Below are 15,570 nucleotides of genomic sequence, written 5' to 3' on the forward strand. Positions count from 1 at the left end.
ACAAAAAGCAATGTCATACTTCCTTCCAGTGTGGGTTAATTCACCTGAATGGAGATGACAAACATTTCTGGTTTTAAATAGAAAGTACCTCAGCTTCCCTCCCCCACCTCCTCCAACAAGCAAGAAAGGAGAAATAACAAGTGCTATCAAGCACAGACAAGCCCTTCAGCTAGCCAGGAAACAAGTGGAGCCTCAAGATCTTCCTCCTCCAAAACAGGGGACAGACCTAGCTTTCAGTGTGACATCTTCACCCTCCCCATGCAGTACTGGGTAGCCTGGGCTGTGCTCCCCATCCCTGTCCCCCTGCCCCAGGCACTGGGGAGGCCCACACACACTGGTGGCTGTGAGCACATTCCCAGCAGAGAAAACCCTGCCCTGCATGTCACGGGAGCTGCAACAGCAGAGATGCTCCATAGCCCACTGGGCTGCCCGTCAGTGCACCAAGCACTCCATTTCACCAGCACAGCAGCAAGGGCTTCTGGCTGTGAGAGGAGAAATCCATTCAAAACCTTTGGGCAGCATGGGCAAGGGCACTGATTTTCTTATGAAAACAAAGGCTTTCCCAAGCAACCCATCACTTGGGCCTGGAGAAGAGAAGGCTGCATGGAGACCTCATAGCAGTCTTCCAATACCTGAAGGGGGCCTATAAGGATGCTGGAGAGGGACTTTTCATCAGGGACTGTAGCAACAGGAGAAGGGGTAATGGGTTTGACCTTAAACAGGGGAAGTTTAGACTGGATGTAAGGAAGAAGTTCTTTACTGTAAGGGTGGTGAGGCACTGGAATGGGTTGCCATAGGAAGCTGTGAATGCTCCATCCCTGTCAGTGTTCAAGGCCCAGCTGAACAAAGCCTTGGGCTACATGGCTTAGTGTGAGGTGTCCCTGCCCATGGCAGGGGTATTGGAACTAGATGATCTTAAGGTCCTTTCTAATCCTGACCGTTTTATGATTCTATATCCTTTCTGGTGTGGCCACACCTTAGTACAGAAATGCCAAAGCCAGGTTTGAGTGCTGCAGCTCTGGCAGGAAAGTGCTCCACATAGGCTGTAACAGCCACCCAGAGAGCAACAAGGCTTCCCCAGGTCCCTTCCTGCTATTTCAGCTCGGCTTAAGCACTGAGTCACACGGTTCAGATAGACTTTAAAAGGAGCTGGGTCTGTGGGGCTAGCTCAGAACCTGCCTTTCTAAATATGAAATCCAGAGCTCTCTATGCAGGGGAATTGCCACCAGTTACCATCTCTCCTGGGAGGACACAACTGCTCTCTGATTTGCGAGAGACTCAGGAAAGGGGTTGGTGTAACTGCTCTAACGTAAAGCCTGCCCTACCACAAGTCTAAATTTTACTTTGATAGAGCTACTCATGCCGTGCTTAGGCCTGCTTTCTCAGCTGGATGCTCCCTCCACATGAGGAATGCCCACTGCATGTATTCCTCTGCAAAGAAACTATTACCAATCCTCACACACCACTCCTGAGCTGCTCTATCACTGTACAGCCCATTGAGAGAGGTGAAGGAGTGGGGTCAAAACTCTCGAGCTCAGGAAGAGATTACACAGGGTGCTACAGATAAGAATGAAGGAGGGAAATAATGTCATGTGGCCACAGCTCTGAGGGTATGGAGAGCAGATGGAGCTTGCTGAAGGAAAGAGCATACAGAATAAGAAAAGCAATCTAAAAAGGTATGTGCTAAATTAATGTAGGCTGTACTGCTGTGCTAAACTGTCTACATGCTGTTAGCATTCTGGGAACTAGGAGCTGCTGCAAGTGTTTCAGGTAGGAGAAATAAAACCCCAAATCTGTCAATAGTACCTGATCTCCTGGAAAATGCATCCGAGTTGCTACTGAAGCTTGGGAAAAGTGAATGAGACCTGGTGGTCACACCAGTGCAGACTGCTTGCCTGACTGCTTAAACACTCCCAGTAGCATCTCACTAGCTTTCACTCACAGTAGGCACACTCAAGCTATACTGAGCCTATTAATTATCTAATGATTCACTAACTGAGGAAAAAGAAAATAAGGATACCTTTCCTGCATTTGTTTCCATTTAAGTAGATTATAATACTTAATGTTAACCAAAAAAAAAAAAAAAAAAAGGTGCCAAAGAAACATCGTTTTGGGTTGAACAAAATTCCACCTTGGAAATTGCTACTGAACATCTGCCAAACAGTAAGTGAAGACTATGGTCTGGATTGCACATTGAACTTCCAAGAGATGCAGTAAAAATGATTCAGTCTCAAGATAAAATGGGGTCATCCATATATCAGAAAACCCAGTTCACTTCAAGCAGAACTTAAATATTATACTCCAAGCAGAGCTTAAGTTTTATACTTATAAAAGCAATGATAAGCCTTGATATTCTGCAGTCTTTTAGCACAGGACTAAACAAGAATGGTGTATGGTTCTCACTGTTGCAGCTCAGTAGAAAGACTACTAACACTACTGGGCAGACAGGCTAAGAATTCCCACAGTGAAAATAACAGAGTCACTGCATGTTGCTGTGTGTAGGTCTCTGTACAAACCCTAGGGATGGAGAGATGGCCAACAGAAAACATCTGGGGCACAAAAGGTGGTAAGTACTTCCAAGATGCGCGCTATGATTGTGTTGGCTGCTAGCAACCAGCTATACACATTCCTAGAGAGCAGGTTTGCTATGAACTAGAGTTCCCAGTTTCTCTTCAGAGTGATTCAGGGCCTAGATTGGAGACATTCTCTAGTTAGCAGGAGAAATTTCGTAGTCTCCTTCTATGCTACTGAAGCCTGAGCCAGAATCCCACGCTGCTGTTTTTGAGTCTCAGATTAAAGAATGCTAATGTTTGCACCAAACCATTTTGACAGATGCAAATGCCATTAAAACATCAAAGGGCTTGGAAACACACTTGAAAGCTTGGCCTTGCCCAGACTGCACAGTGGAACCATTGCTGAGCACAGTTGTTGTCACGTTACCTGTAGCAGTCCTGAGCACAGTTAAGCTACAGACAGATAAGGATAAACAATATTCAGCAAACTGAACTGGGACAAGCTGTCCTCCCCTGCAGAAAGGGCCTCCAAAGCTATCCTGTCTGATGTTCTTGGCAAACATGTAATACAACCTCTTTCACAGCCGGATCAAGTTCTACGTTGAGATCTAAGATTTCTTGCTGTCATTACCAATACCTTTTACAGGACAGAAGATACAAAGTTGCAACTTTTCAGCAGTATGGGAAGACTGATAAGCTAAACACCAAAATATACCCAGCCATAAATATACTGGCAAAATGCTGCTTTTGTATCAACATGTAAAGATTATCCTGTGCAACCAAAGCAATTCCTAAAATAACAACAAAACCACACTTGTATATCATACTGTGCTAATGACTCCTACCAGCACAACTTCATCAGCCGTAACAGCTATACCTACAGCATGTACCGTGTATCTGGCTTCAATGTTGTTAGTACCGTCAACTGGAGATAGCAATAAAAAATTGCTATCAACATACCATGAGATAGCAACAACAAAAAATCTTGAACACATTTTGTGCTTTTAGAACGCATGTTTTCAGGCTTAGCCCCCCCACAGCATTTTTAATTGCCTTATGACTCCGGTAATGAGATTTATTTAAAAAGTTAAAAAAAAAAAAATAAATAAGACTTGCATCATAATCACAAACACTGGGTAATATTGAAACAGTGATGAAGCTTTGTACCAAAAACTGCAGCTAAAGAAAAAAGAAAATCCATCTGAAAGAGAGGCAGGGATGTGTGTGGGAAAAGGGTTTTGGTACAACCCTCCCCTAACCCAGCTTTTCAGGGAACAAACCATTCTTTCTTGGAAATTTAATTGCTGTGCTTAGATCGAAGAAGTTAACAAGCACAATGAGACGTGTTTGCTATTGGGAGCAAAAAGTATTAGATATAAATAAAATGTTATAAGAAATGTAAATGTGGGAAAGCACCAGCAAGGACCCCTTCCCTCTCCCCGTGGAAAAATAGCTTCACACACCCAAAGCCACAGGAATTGTGTGGGTGCTGAATAGGAAGGTACTAATGCAAACACATGGAAAACTTGTTGTTACTCACAGTGTAAAGGCTGCATGGCCAACTGGCATAGGTTTACTGTGCACATCACAATATTTTCTGTTTTTCATACAGTCCCACTTCCTAGAATCATGTGGTTATGTGAGAATTTTGGCTTGCAATTAAGAAAAATGTATGTCTGGCCTTTAATGGGTGTGGAAAAGGCCTGAAAAAAGTATGAGTCAAAAATTAGATCTTGTTGTCTGAGTTTATCTTAACTTTTTAAGCATATGTTAAATGTTAAGCCTTAACTTCTGACCAACAAGAGCAAGGCCAGCTCCCCTTTCCCCCTCTGCCTGATCACTGGTTTTCAGCAGTAGGGACTGATGACACTGAACTTGCCTGTACAGTATTCAGACATGATCCAGTGAGCTACAGGAGCTACAAGAAACTAAAAGACTGGCGAAGAAATACGCTGTGGTACAAGTAGGTTAACAAAGATGAATAATCAATTTTATCAGGCCCAATTTAAGTATTTGCAGATATTCTGCAAACTTCATCTGTTCAAGGCCCAGGAATAAAAAAAGATGTGGAGCTCCTTAAATTCCTTCCGCCACTGCTGACCATACAAAACATTCAACCCACCTGGAACCAGGTCCTAATAAATTCTGCTCAAGACTTGATGTGGTGCCCTCAAATCCAGAACAGATTAAGGCAATGCACATCCAGGTTGCTGCCATCTTATCCCATGTGACCACACATGAGCCAGCTCAGGAAGTGATCAAGACAAAGAAACAACCCAGCAGCAGTGATGTGAACACCCAGAAAGGCGTGACACAGGAGGAAAAAACCAAGGAATTAATAAAGGTAAGTAGGAGTGCTCCCTGAAGTAGCTGTACGTGCACAGGTACGAGCCATAGCAGCAAGGGCAAGGAGTGGACGGGAATGAGAGGCGAGCGGGGAAGCAGAAACCTGAACTTGGACCTAAGCTCTGGTGAAACCACACCCAGGCTCTACACACAAGCCCCTGACGCTCCAGCGTAGGTGTCTTGCCTCATGTGACTGCCAAGCGCTGGTACACATACACCCTCACCAGCCCACGCGGGATTCACCTTCATGGTACCAGCCCCCTTGCTGCCCTTCCAGGTTAGAAGCAGGTACTACGGGAAGCTGGATATTCTAATCAGACAACCAAGGGAGCCATTATTTTACAGTTTAATGTTTCCTTTTCTCATTATTGCCACTCACTCCGCCATTCCTGTGAACCCAAACTCAGCCTTCTCTTTTCAGCAAAGGACTGGGTGTCTGAGAGGACAGTGCACGGCAGCCAGGTGAACTCAAAGGAGCCAGCCCCTGTGAGCAACTCTGAAAACAAGTAACAACATGAAGAAGCTGCTAGGGAAAGCCCTGGAAACCTCCTCAAACCATCTGTGAAGTCTAGCATGGAAATACTGCAAATGGAAGGTGAGGGGAAGGCATTTTTGTGACCCTGTCTTTCAGAATGAGCAGTGAAAAGCTGTATAAATCAGGGTTTTAAATGCTGTAACTGATACACATCAATCCTATGAAATGCTTTTTATAACTAGCTGCACTAATTACCACTACCTTATTTCACAGTTTATAGTAGTAATTACAGCTCACAGATGTTGTAGTTAAGACTTAGCTTTGGTTCCTAATACTGTAATTAACACAGCATATTATAAAAATTATTAATAAAGGGGAAAAAAAGAAAAAATTAGAACCCTACGGATTAAACTTAAAAAACCCCAAAAAACTAGCACAGCCAGATCAACAATACCGATATTGCCTATTTCAGCAATACTTCTTATTTCTAATGGGCAAAAATTATTGCCACCTATTTTTACACACAGTACCAGCTCCAAGTCTGTATTAGTTTATAGATTTTATGCCAACTTAGAAATATCACTAACATTCCATGATGTACTAATTTCAATGTTTTCCATGTTAATAACTGAGTGCAAACGCAGATGGAACAATTACAGATGTTTTAATCGTTCCTCCCTCTGTTTTTATTTTTCTGCATATGAATGAGGGGGCAGAGTCTGCTTCCCATCATTACCCTTCAAGATGTCCAACAGTAAGTAGTACTCCTTGATGGCTCCATGGCTTTTCAGGTATTAGCTGAGCAATTTAAGTCCTGAGATTGCCCTCTGGCAGCCTTCAAAGACATCAACTCTGACTCCTGACTGGCTTTCTTTTCCTCAACCCTGTGGCACATAAAACTACCTCTCTCTTTACCCTCCCAGGTTCCACCCTATCAGATAGTGATGCAGAGGATCAAAATAAGGTATGTGTACCTTAAATTCACCCCAAGCTCATGATTTCAGTGTGCTGGTGAGAAATTAGAACATGAGGCAACTTAACTCCTAACAGTCACCATGACTAATAATGTAATACAGACCCAAGACAACTTCCTTTACCTCTTTATGACACGATCACAAAATAATGCCAGCTCTAGTCAAGGAATGCAAAGTCCTCGCTCGGTACACTCGCATCCACCACCCTATGCAAGTGTGCATGCTATATTCTAATTGAAGTTGTGCATACTTTAGCATGAATGAGAAACTTCCCCTAGGAAGCTACAGGAACCCATTTAATGAAATCTAGGACTCAGCTCACTGTCTTTCCCATTACCTGCAGCACACTTTTACCAAGAGGGCATAAACAAACACATAAACATCCCATCTCTCCCAAGTTCAATGAGATACAGCAGAGTTTCCGCAGTTCAGCCTCACAGGCAGCTCGCAGTCAACTTCTGACACTGCCCACCAAACTCACCTAAACAAGTTTATCAGACCTGGCACACAGCAAAATGCTCTGCTATAAAAACAAATATCATTACAGACAACAAAGAGTACAATCACCGTAATTTGGGAAAACTAAGAGCAACAGAGGTGCTTGAAGCGGGAACGGCTGGGAGGGTACCAAGAAAGTGGGTGGAGATGTCAGTGGACCATGCCCAAGACAGAGGAAACAGTGAGAGCTCTCCTTCTTAAGGGTCTGCTTCCCAAATGCCCCCACTGTATGGGAAATGGGTCCTCCGTGTTACCCCTTCCAGACTGATGCACTTGAGGAATCCAGCTTTTGTCACAAATACTATTACTGAATCCAGCACCTTGCCTCTTCCATGTGTGACAGCCAGCTGGTCAGCACATTAGTGGACAGGCACAAACTGAGCAGCTTTTCCAAGTCCCTGGCTCAACAGGACAGAAGAACTGCAAGTGAAGCAGAGAGCTGAGGACAAGACAAGTGAGATCCCACCCTTGCAGCAGGCTGATGCAGTGGTCCTTGGCTAGGAGGAGCAGCAAAGCAGGAGGGTTTAACACCACAAATGCAGTTACTGCTTCATGAGCAACGGCTCTGCCTTTGCTTGGTGGCAGATCCTGCAGCGCTCACAGCTGTATCTGGCTTCGACTCATTACCACAAGGCTGTTGAAGGGAAGAACAGTGACACACGTCTTGATGTGACAAACCTACTCTGTCACCCTTGGCCATGCCTTACACAGGACATATGACACAGATGACACTAGATGGCTCCCAAGAAGCAATCGCATTAAAAAAGGTGTAATTACAGCTATACCCACAGCATTACTGCTTTTGTCATACTCATGGGGAAATACCCTGCACTCCAAACTTTTGGCTATTCCTTCTCTACTAGCATTTACTCTAACAGAAGGCAAAAAAGATACATCCATAGGACCGCTGCTTTAAGTCTTGCCTCTACTAACATTTGTAGCTTACAGACAACTAAACATGTTTGCTATCACCTGCAAATTTCAAGCTACTGGGTCCACAAAAAATACTGTCATCATCAGTAACTAATGTAGCATGGAACAGAACATACATGTTATGATACTAGGTGCTCTCCTTCCTTCAATTCCCCACTGCAGTTAATTCATTAAAAGAAGAATCTACAGAAGGCTTAGGTTGTAACTAATGTTTTTCAAGGCAACCAAAAACTGTGCCTTCACCCCCAGACCTCATCCAGCAGAACTGCCAGTTCCAAATTCTGGCAGTCTCCAGCAGTTCATGCCTGTCTGAGGGTCATCTGTGCAACTGAGGTAATACTAACTCCTCCTACCTCACAGTCACACTCTCGGGATTAGTCAGGGAGTGGCTGCTCAGCACACTGAATATGCAAAGCCCTGTTACAAACTTTGTATCTGATTGCAACCCTAAGCAAAGACTTACTTAAGCAATCCTTTCACCAACAAAAATATACTGACTGCTCAGTCTGTTCTTTCCTTCTGTGTTTTTTGCCTCCAAGCTCTCTCAGATACAAAAGACGATCCCAAAATATTTTCCTTTTGTGCTGTAGTTGTTCAGTACAAACAAACAGCCACATTTTTCACCCAAAATAGTGTCTATAACTAGTTGTTTCAGCTCACCTGGACCAGTGCTGCTCTGGGATCATACTTGTACTATAGGGATCTCACTGCCCAAAGAAATCCCCCACCCCATAACCTCACATATGTCAGATATTTACAGTTGTCTGTTTCACACTGTGTCCACCTTCACGTGAGACTCCTGAAATTCCATCTATTTTATGAGCTTAGGACATACAGCATCAGATATTCTTTGCTACCCCTAAGCACAAACCTGTACCTCTTTACCAAACCACTCTTTAAAACCAAGTTGGTGGTTTTGCGCATTCTTACCTCAACACTTGTGTATTTGGCTCCTGCATCTGTTAGTACTTTTTTTTTAATCATTATTTAAATACACTTCCAGTCTTTTTCCACTGTCACAACCAAACTGTGCACAATGCCGGCTTTTAAACTAACTTTTCAAAGGTGACATTCAGGTAAAACATAACACATTTCAGGGCAGATTTTCTTCCATATTGCCTTGAGATTTCCGATTATGCCAGATTCTTTGCACATGCAATGCAGCACATCTCATCTTTTCTTGTTCTGTTCTTTCTTTAAGTCATTTTGCTACAACTGACAGAGAGTCAATCCATTTTTCCCCTTTCACACACAGATGCCCATTTTCATGCTTTTGATATCACTGTTATTACACGCTCAGCAGCTGGATAGGTAAAAATTATGCTGCATACAGAATAAAGGAAAAATGGCTCTGTTATGTCTGATAAGACCCCCTGGACAACTCAGCTATTCTATACACACAGCTACAATTTTAGGCTGTTTTATATGGCCCTGACTCTCCCTTGTGACTGGTCAGAGCACACACTACTGTGACATAACTGACATGCCTGGCCTTGCTCTTCCAGGATAATGCACATCTCATTGCTCCAGCATACGTCCAAATTGCTCATCTTCCTTTCTATGCACCTCTCTGAAGTGAAACAGCTCAGTTTACTCATTGTGCAGAGGCAAGAAGATAAGATGGACTGCCCAAGCAATGTCAGAAGACTGCCTTCCCAGATGGCAAGAGACTTGGACCCAAACGAGCAGTGTTGACCCTGTGCCTACAGGAACACCTTATAGGTTTCCCTTCAGTCCTCTCACAAGCACTAAGAAAGAATCACCTCTTTCCAGTGGTACTCAGGGATGAGGAAGGAAGTGACAGTGATTCATTTCCCATAATACATAGCACCAGATATTGTTAAGAAATTACAGGGAGACTTAAGGGGTAAACTCATCTCTTTCTATCACTCGTACGCTTAGGAACACATGCCATGACCCATAATCTGCTATAGAAATAGGGATAATCCCACTTCACCTGTCTCCCCATCCTCTCTCTGCCCTGTCACAGCATAGAGCCCTGACAGGGTTGTGTGCTGTACTGCAGCCTACACAGTACTACCCCCACTGCCCACCCTGAGCCTCTTCTTGCCTATGAAACATGCAAAAGGCAGGAGAAAAACACCTTTCCTGAGGAGAGGTAGAGAAGGGAGAGAGAAGTGCGCCATTCTAAAAACACCCATAAGATCCATCAGCTATACTGTATTCAGTCTCAAGCCTGATCAAGTGCCATGTGCGAAGTGAGTTACAGAAAGAGAGATACAGACAGGCAACAAACAATGGGAAGAGTTATGTGAGCTATATTCAGTACCAACAACCACGACCAAATCCTCACTGTTCTAAGTATTGTGTGGTGAGACACTGTTCCTGCCCTGCAGAGCTGGCAGTATACTCAGAACATCTCTTCTGCTATAAATTCAGCAACAGAAGGGAAATACATACACACCGCACCTACTCAACTTCATTGCTATCAACCTGATGGTCCTCACCTCTAAAAACAATCAGTGATCTCAGAGTACTTCAGAAAGAAGACCAACTCAAATGCTGCAGCCAGATTACGTCTCAAAGGCACAGAGTTACCTCAGATGCCTGTACTATGGAATAGCTACAACAAAGTTTCTGCATCTGAAGAGAAGCTCAGGGTTAATGCATACCAAAAGGATTTGGCTGGATGCACTAAAGACACAGCTACAGCATCAGAGCATCCCCAGGCACTGGTATGGCTATGGTATCCTTTCTTTTCCTACAAGATGAAGTATACCAGCAAAGCTAAACTCTTAGAGGTGTACTTTTACAGTTTCCACTAGCATCTCCTCACAGGACAGGAACCTGTAGTAACATCATAAGGGCCCAGTTACTATTTATGCTATTCAAACAATATACGTAGGCACTTTTGACCATTACACCTGTAAGCTCTTATGAGCATAAAGCATGCATACCATAAAGCTTACACATGCTTATTTTTCTGTAGCTGCCCGGCAACGCTGTGGGCAAAGCATCTTCTTGCCACCTCTCCTCCCACGAGAGATGCGTGTGTCGGCTTAACACTGATCTGGGCATCTATTACCAAATGAATACGCAAGTGCAGCCATTGCAGCCACCTTGTGGCAGCTGTGAAGAGCGCCCACGTCCATGTCACAGGTCTGCTTGTAACCAAGACTCATGCCTTGTGCCTCGTGTCCCCTGATTATCTCAGGGCTTCTGTGACTCAAATGAATTGTGCCCCAACATGACCAGGTTACTAATCCCCTCCCCTCTCCAGGGTGTATTTTGGATCCATCAGCTCTACTGTTGGCTCCATTGATGAAGCAGTGGCCGTTCCTCACCTCTCCTTCTACAGTCACACCCTCTGCTCATCTGCATGTGACTCTGCTCTTCCCACGGGTGCCACATGCAGGGGCCTGCCAAGCCTGTCAGTCCCACTGGGCACCACTTCAGCATGAACCTGGTGAGGATCTGGGGAGTTTTATGTATGATCAGCAGCATCAACTCCAGTGCTGAATGCAATCTGAGCACCACCAAGGCCACAGGCAGCAGACCTCACACACTGAGTACCTGCGTGCAGCTAGATGTTCACTTTGAGACTACAAAGGCACTTTGGCATCTGAATGTCACACACCTCTACGTGACTTACTGCAAATAGGGTATGTTCTCAAGAAGCTAATTTATGGCCAGTTCTGCTTTAATGCAGCATTCACTGAGCAGCAGGTCCATATGCTTCCTCCCACTTCAGTTCACTTCTTGTATACTATCCAATTACAGTTTCTATAGCCACTCCTCAACCTCTCCTAGCATCAGAACACCCTTTATTTTGTATATATTTACATATGCATCTATTTACATATGTACATTTGTACATTTGTACACATGTAATCGTAATCACCTTCCCCCCTTCTAAACTTTTCCCACTATCAAAACCCAATAGCCCATTCCCTGACCTTGCACTGAACTTGTACTGAAGTCACGGGAATTTCTTCTTTGATTTCACCTAGCTGTAATCCAACCACCAATCCGTGAGTTCAAAATGAGTCTCCACCACAGGTCCCCACAAGTGTTCAGCACGGCACTTGAAAGAATAGTGTTTAAAACAATAGATGGGAAATGGATTTTGTCTCAGCAAACTAATTCCACTAGAACAGCAAGAAATCTGGAGTTACTTGCTAATGGAAGCAACAAGATTAACAAAGCTTTCCCAAAAGTATACCCCCTACCTTGCTCAGGCACTGAAAACAACCAAGCACCTCACATCTAGAACACACAAATACCGTAGTTTGCAACTTTTCTGTAATGGTGAACCTTTCATAAGTATCACTACACCACAGCCAAAGGACAAACCTTCTTTGTATGTAAAATACTCTTTCCCACACAAAGCCTAACTCCAACACATACTTCTTGACAAAGACATAAATGCAGCTGGCCTAAACCCAGCCTTGGCTAAGCTGAGTTCTCCCAAGTCACTCAAGAGTTAAGCTGGGCTACTGAGCACATCAAGGCAGCTATTCTCACACACCTGCTGCAGTGGGAAGGTGGAAAAAAATACATTAGCTTCCATCAAGATTTAAGCTAAGGTATGCTTGTGACAATTCCTGCGTCCCCAGCCTTAGTTTCACAAGCTCTTCAGCTTGCCAACAGAGTTCCATCCTCTGCCCTTCTTCCCAGTCCAACAGTGCCCTTTCTTTTCTGGCAGTATAGGCATGTGTGTGGTCTCACAATGCACCAGAGCAGGTAAGAGATGTGGTTGAGAACAGGTAGGCATGACGGCTTCTTTCAACAGCAGTGCCAGCTCGAGAGGATTTGTGCAACCACAGCCTGTTTATCCAAGCATAGAAATGTAGGAACTCCCTCTTGCATCCACTCCTGCACAGGCATGGGGCTGCTCCTGAAAGAGGTAGTCCCTCTCCAGGTTACTCATGCCCAGTGGCATGCTACCCTTCTGCATCAAACCTAGCACTATCTGGCCACCAAGCAGGCTGATCCAACTTCCAGATCATAGTTTTTGTTTAAGGAAGTGGGTTAATTTTCAGTTGGAGCCGTTACTGAATTGATCTGAGGCCACTCAGTCACTAGTTCGGATACAAGGGAAGCAGCAGAATCCTGCAGTCAGGACTGGATGAGAACTGATTGTTCCTTCAGCAGCAGCCTATAGTTACACTGGATTAGCCATCACCTGAAGCTGTACTCCAAGCAACACAAGTTACTCAGTTACATCAGAAAGCCCTGTCTGAGCACAGACACCACAGACAGGCACACTTAGCTGCTGCCCTAAATCATACCAGTGACCCTATGTCTACAGCTCTTCCCAGAAGCAAGAGGTTAGCACAGGTAACAACTGTAAACTGGTGGTACAATAGGCCACCTTTTTGCTGGAATGTGTCATCCTGGCAGCAACAGGCACTGTGATCTGGCATGAAAATTTGTAGCAAGACTTTGTGGTTAGGAACCAGGCTGGAAAGACTGAGATAAGAAATTAGCGAGGGTAATCAGCCATTGGAATAATTTACCTGGGGAACCAGTGCAGTCTATCACTTCGTATCTTGAAATCAAGACTGGGTACTTTTCTAATAGAATTTTGGATTCGATGCAGTGATAACCAGCTGGGAATGTAAATACCTGACAGGGGTCAGAGTAAGGCGCCTGTCCCCAAATGGCTGATACTATGCACATCAACTGTTCATCTCCCAGAAAAGGGAAACAATTTCTCTCTGTACAGCCCAAGTGCCTAAACAATAGAGTGCAACTACACTTGCACTAAAGTCACTTCTAAGTACTTCATTAAAAGATACAACTGGAGTTCAGCGAGGAGCTGCAAAGCTGAAAGGAATCACAGAACTTACCAGGCATGACTACAGAAATAAACTAGCTATGTATAACTTAGCTAAACAGTAACCAAGCAGCCAACATCAAACTGGAAAGATACCAGATGACAGAAAGCACGGTAAGCCTTAGAATCAAATACTCTTGGAAAAAAGTCTGATTCCAATCATGAATTTGAAACCCCTTGCAGACTGTTTCTTAAATTTTGTCTGGGAAAACCATGGAGAGTGAATGTAATTTGCATGAATACAAACTAATTACATATAACAGCCCACTTTAAACCAGACTCCAGAGTAGAATATGTTAAAAAAAAAAAGTTTGGCTCTAGCTCTATAAAGCACTTGAAACAAGTGAACTGTAAGATTAAGAGTCAATAGAACAAGATTAAGAACGCCTATCTCAAGTTAACAGGATGAAATAATAAAGAAAAAAGGTCCCAGGGAACAGAGTCTTCCCAGCAAAATCTCTCAGGATGCACAAGAGGTTCCCAGAGGAAGTATCTGGGTCCCAGTATTTCAGACAGCAGGAACAAGGGGCTTCAGCAAGAGCAGCAGCCTCAGGCCTGGCTGACTGTTGTCACTTGCAATTACATTGTATAACCTCACTCACAGACTTGCAAAGATCGCTGGGCTACTGTACAGATGGCTCAGTGCTACCCTCAACTGAGAGTTGCCAAAATACAGAAGCCAGCTGAGCTGTTCCCAATATTAACAATAACTAAGAAGAACTCAGATTCGGTACAACTTCATGTCTGATTTGCAGATGCCTCCTCCTCACCCAGTTCAGTCGCAGTTCTGAAATCTGGGTCACCCATACATTATTCCTCCAAACCAAGCCACCTCCCTCCTATGCAGCCCTTTAAAAGGCTCTCTGCCCTTATCCAAGCCATCTCCAACAAGTCATTTAGGGTACGAGAAACTCCAAAGCACCACGGAATCAGGTCACAAAACTTTAACATGCTACAGATGTGGTTTGGTCAGAGGACCAGGCACGCAGCTCAAGGAGAAGCCAGCAGCATCCCCATCCAGCAGTTCCAGACTTGGCCAAGTCTGCAACGAGTCAACACAGTTTAGCTGAGCTCAGATCGCCTTCCCTGGCCCTGTATTCCCTACCAGGTTTGATCCAGGTCTTATCCAACCTCTGTGAATAGAGGAAGCACCAAGCGCTAGGATGACACGGGTGCTGGGGGCAGATGGGTCAGGCCAGGACCGTGGCAGCTCAGAAGTCCCCGCAGCATGTTGTGTGGAGTCCTGAGGTTGCCACCGGAGCTGCTGCACTGGCAAGGCTCCGAAGAGGCTGCAGGAAGGAGATGGGAAGCGAGTACCTCTCCTTTTCGTTCCCCTGCCTTCCCTCCGTGACAGGCCATAAAAGTCACGAGGCGCCAGCCAGCAGAGCAAGGAAGAAAACAACGCGGTGTCCAGAGTTCAAGCTCTGCCCCGGGACTGCCGGGGCTGAACCCCCAGCAAGCACCGTGGGACCTCGCTCCGGCGGGGGAGGCACCACTTCTGCCCGGCTGCCGGCAGCTGCGCCTGGGACCGGGCCTGTTGGCCGGGCCCTACCTGCTGCCGGCACCAGGAGGAGCGGGGCGGGGAACGGAACGGGCGCTGCCGTCCCGCACAGGCCTCCTCGAAGGCTGCGGCCCCCCCGGCGCCTGCCCGGGGCCGGCAGGAGACGCCCCCGCGCCCCCCCTCCCCACCTCCGGAGGCACTGTCCCACCGGAGCTCACGCAGCGCCCTGCCGGCCGGAGCGGCGCCCCGGGCCCCGACGGCGGCCCTCCCCGCGCACCCACACCTGTGCGCCGCGGCCCGGCCCCGCAGAGGAGCGCAGCAGGCCCGCCGCGGGAGGGGCGAGAGCTCCGGTCCCCGGAGATCCCTCCGCCCAGGCCCCCTCGGGTCCTAAAATGGTGGGCAGCCCTCCCATCCGCTCCCCGAGCCTGCCCGCCGCCCCGGCTAAGCGGGGCAGCAGCCGCTCCTCCGGCCCGGCCCGGGCTCCGCGGGGATCCGGCGCCAGGCCCGCGCCTCACCCCGCCTCTCCCGGG

The 15,570-nt window shown here is 45.9% G+C and overlaps 1 protein-coding gene across 3 annotated transcripts in view; it reads right to left on the minus strand.

Moving 5' to 3' along the window:
• Positions 1–15,570, minus strand: part of ARHGEF5 (Rho guanine nucleotide exchange factor 5) — a 37,198-nt gene that overhangs the window by 21,384 nt on the left and 244 nt on the right. Inside the window, exon 1 of one of the 3 annotated variants that reach the window (XM_065672109.1) lies at positions 15,324–15,533. The exons of 1 other annotated variant lie outside the window; for it this stretch is intronic. In XM_065672109.1, the coding sequence (XP_065528181.1) occupies positions 15,324–15,452 (129 nt within the window). In that variant the 5' untranslated portion in view covers positions 15,453–15,533. Of the gene's footprint in view, positions 1–14,856; positions 15,212–15,323; positions 15,534–15,570 lie in introns of those variants that run through there. One more of the 3 variants, XM_065672118.1, reaches the window with a different exon arrangement.

Source organism: Lathamus discolor, chromosome 1 (assembly GCF_037157495.1).
Source record: "Lathamus discolor isolate bLatDis1 chromosome 1, bLatDis1.hap1, whole genome shotgun sequence".
Lineage (NCBI taxonomy): Eukaryota > Metazoa > Chordata > Aves > Psittaciformes > Psittacidae > Lathamus > Lathamus discolor.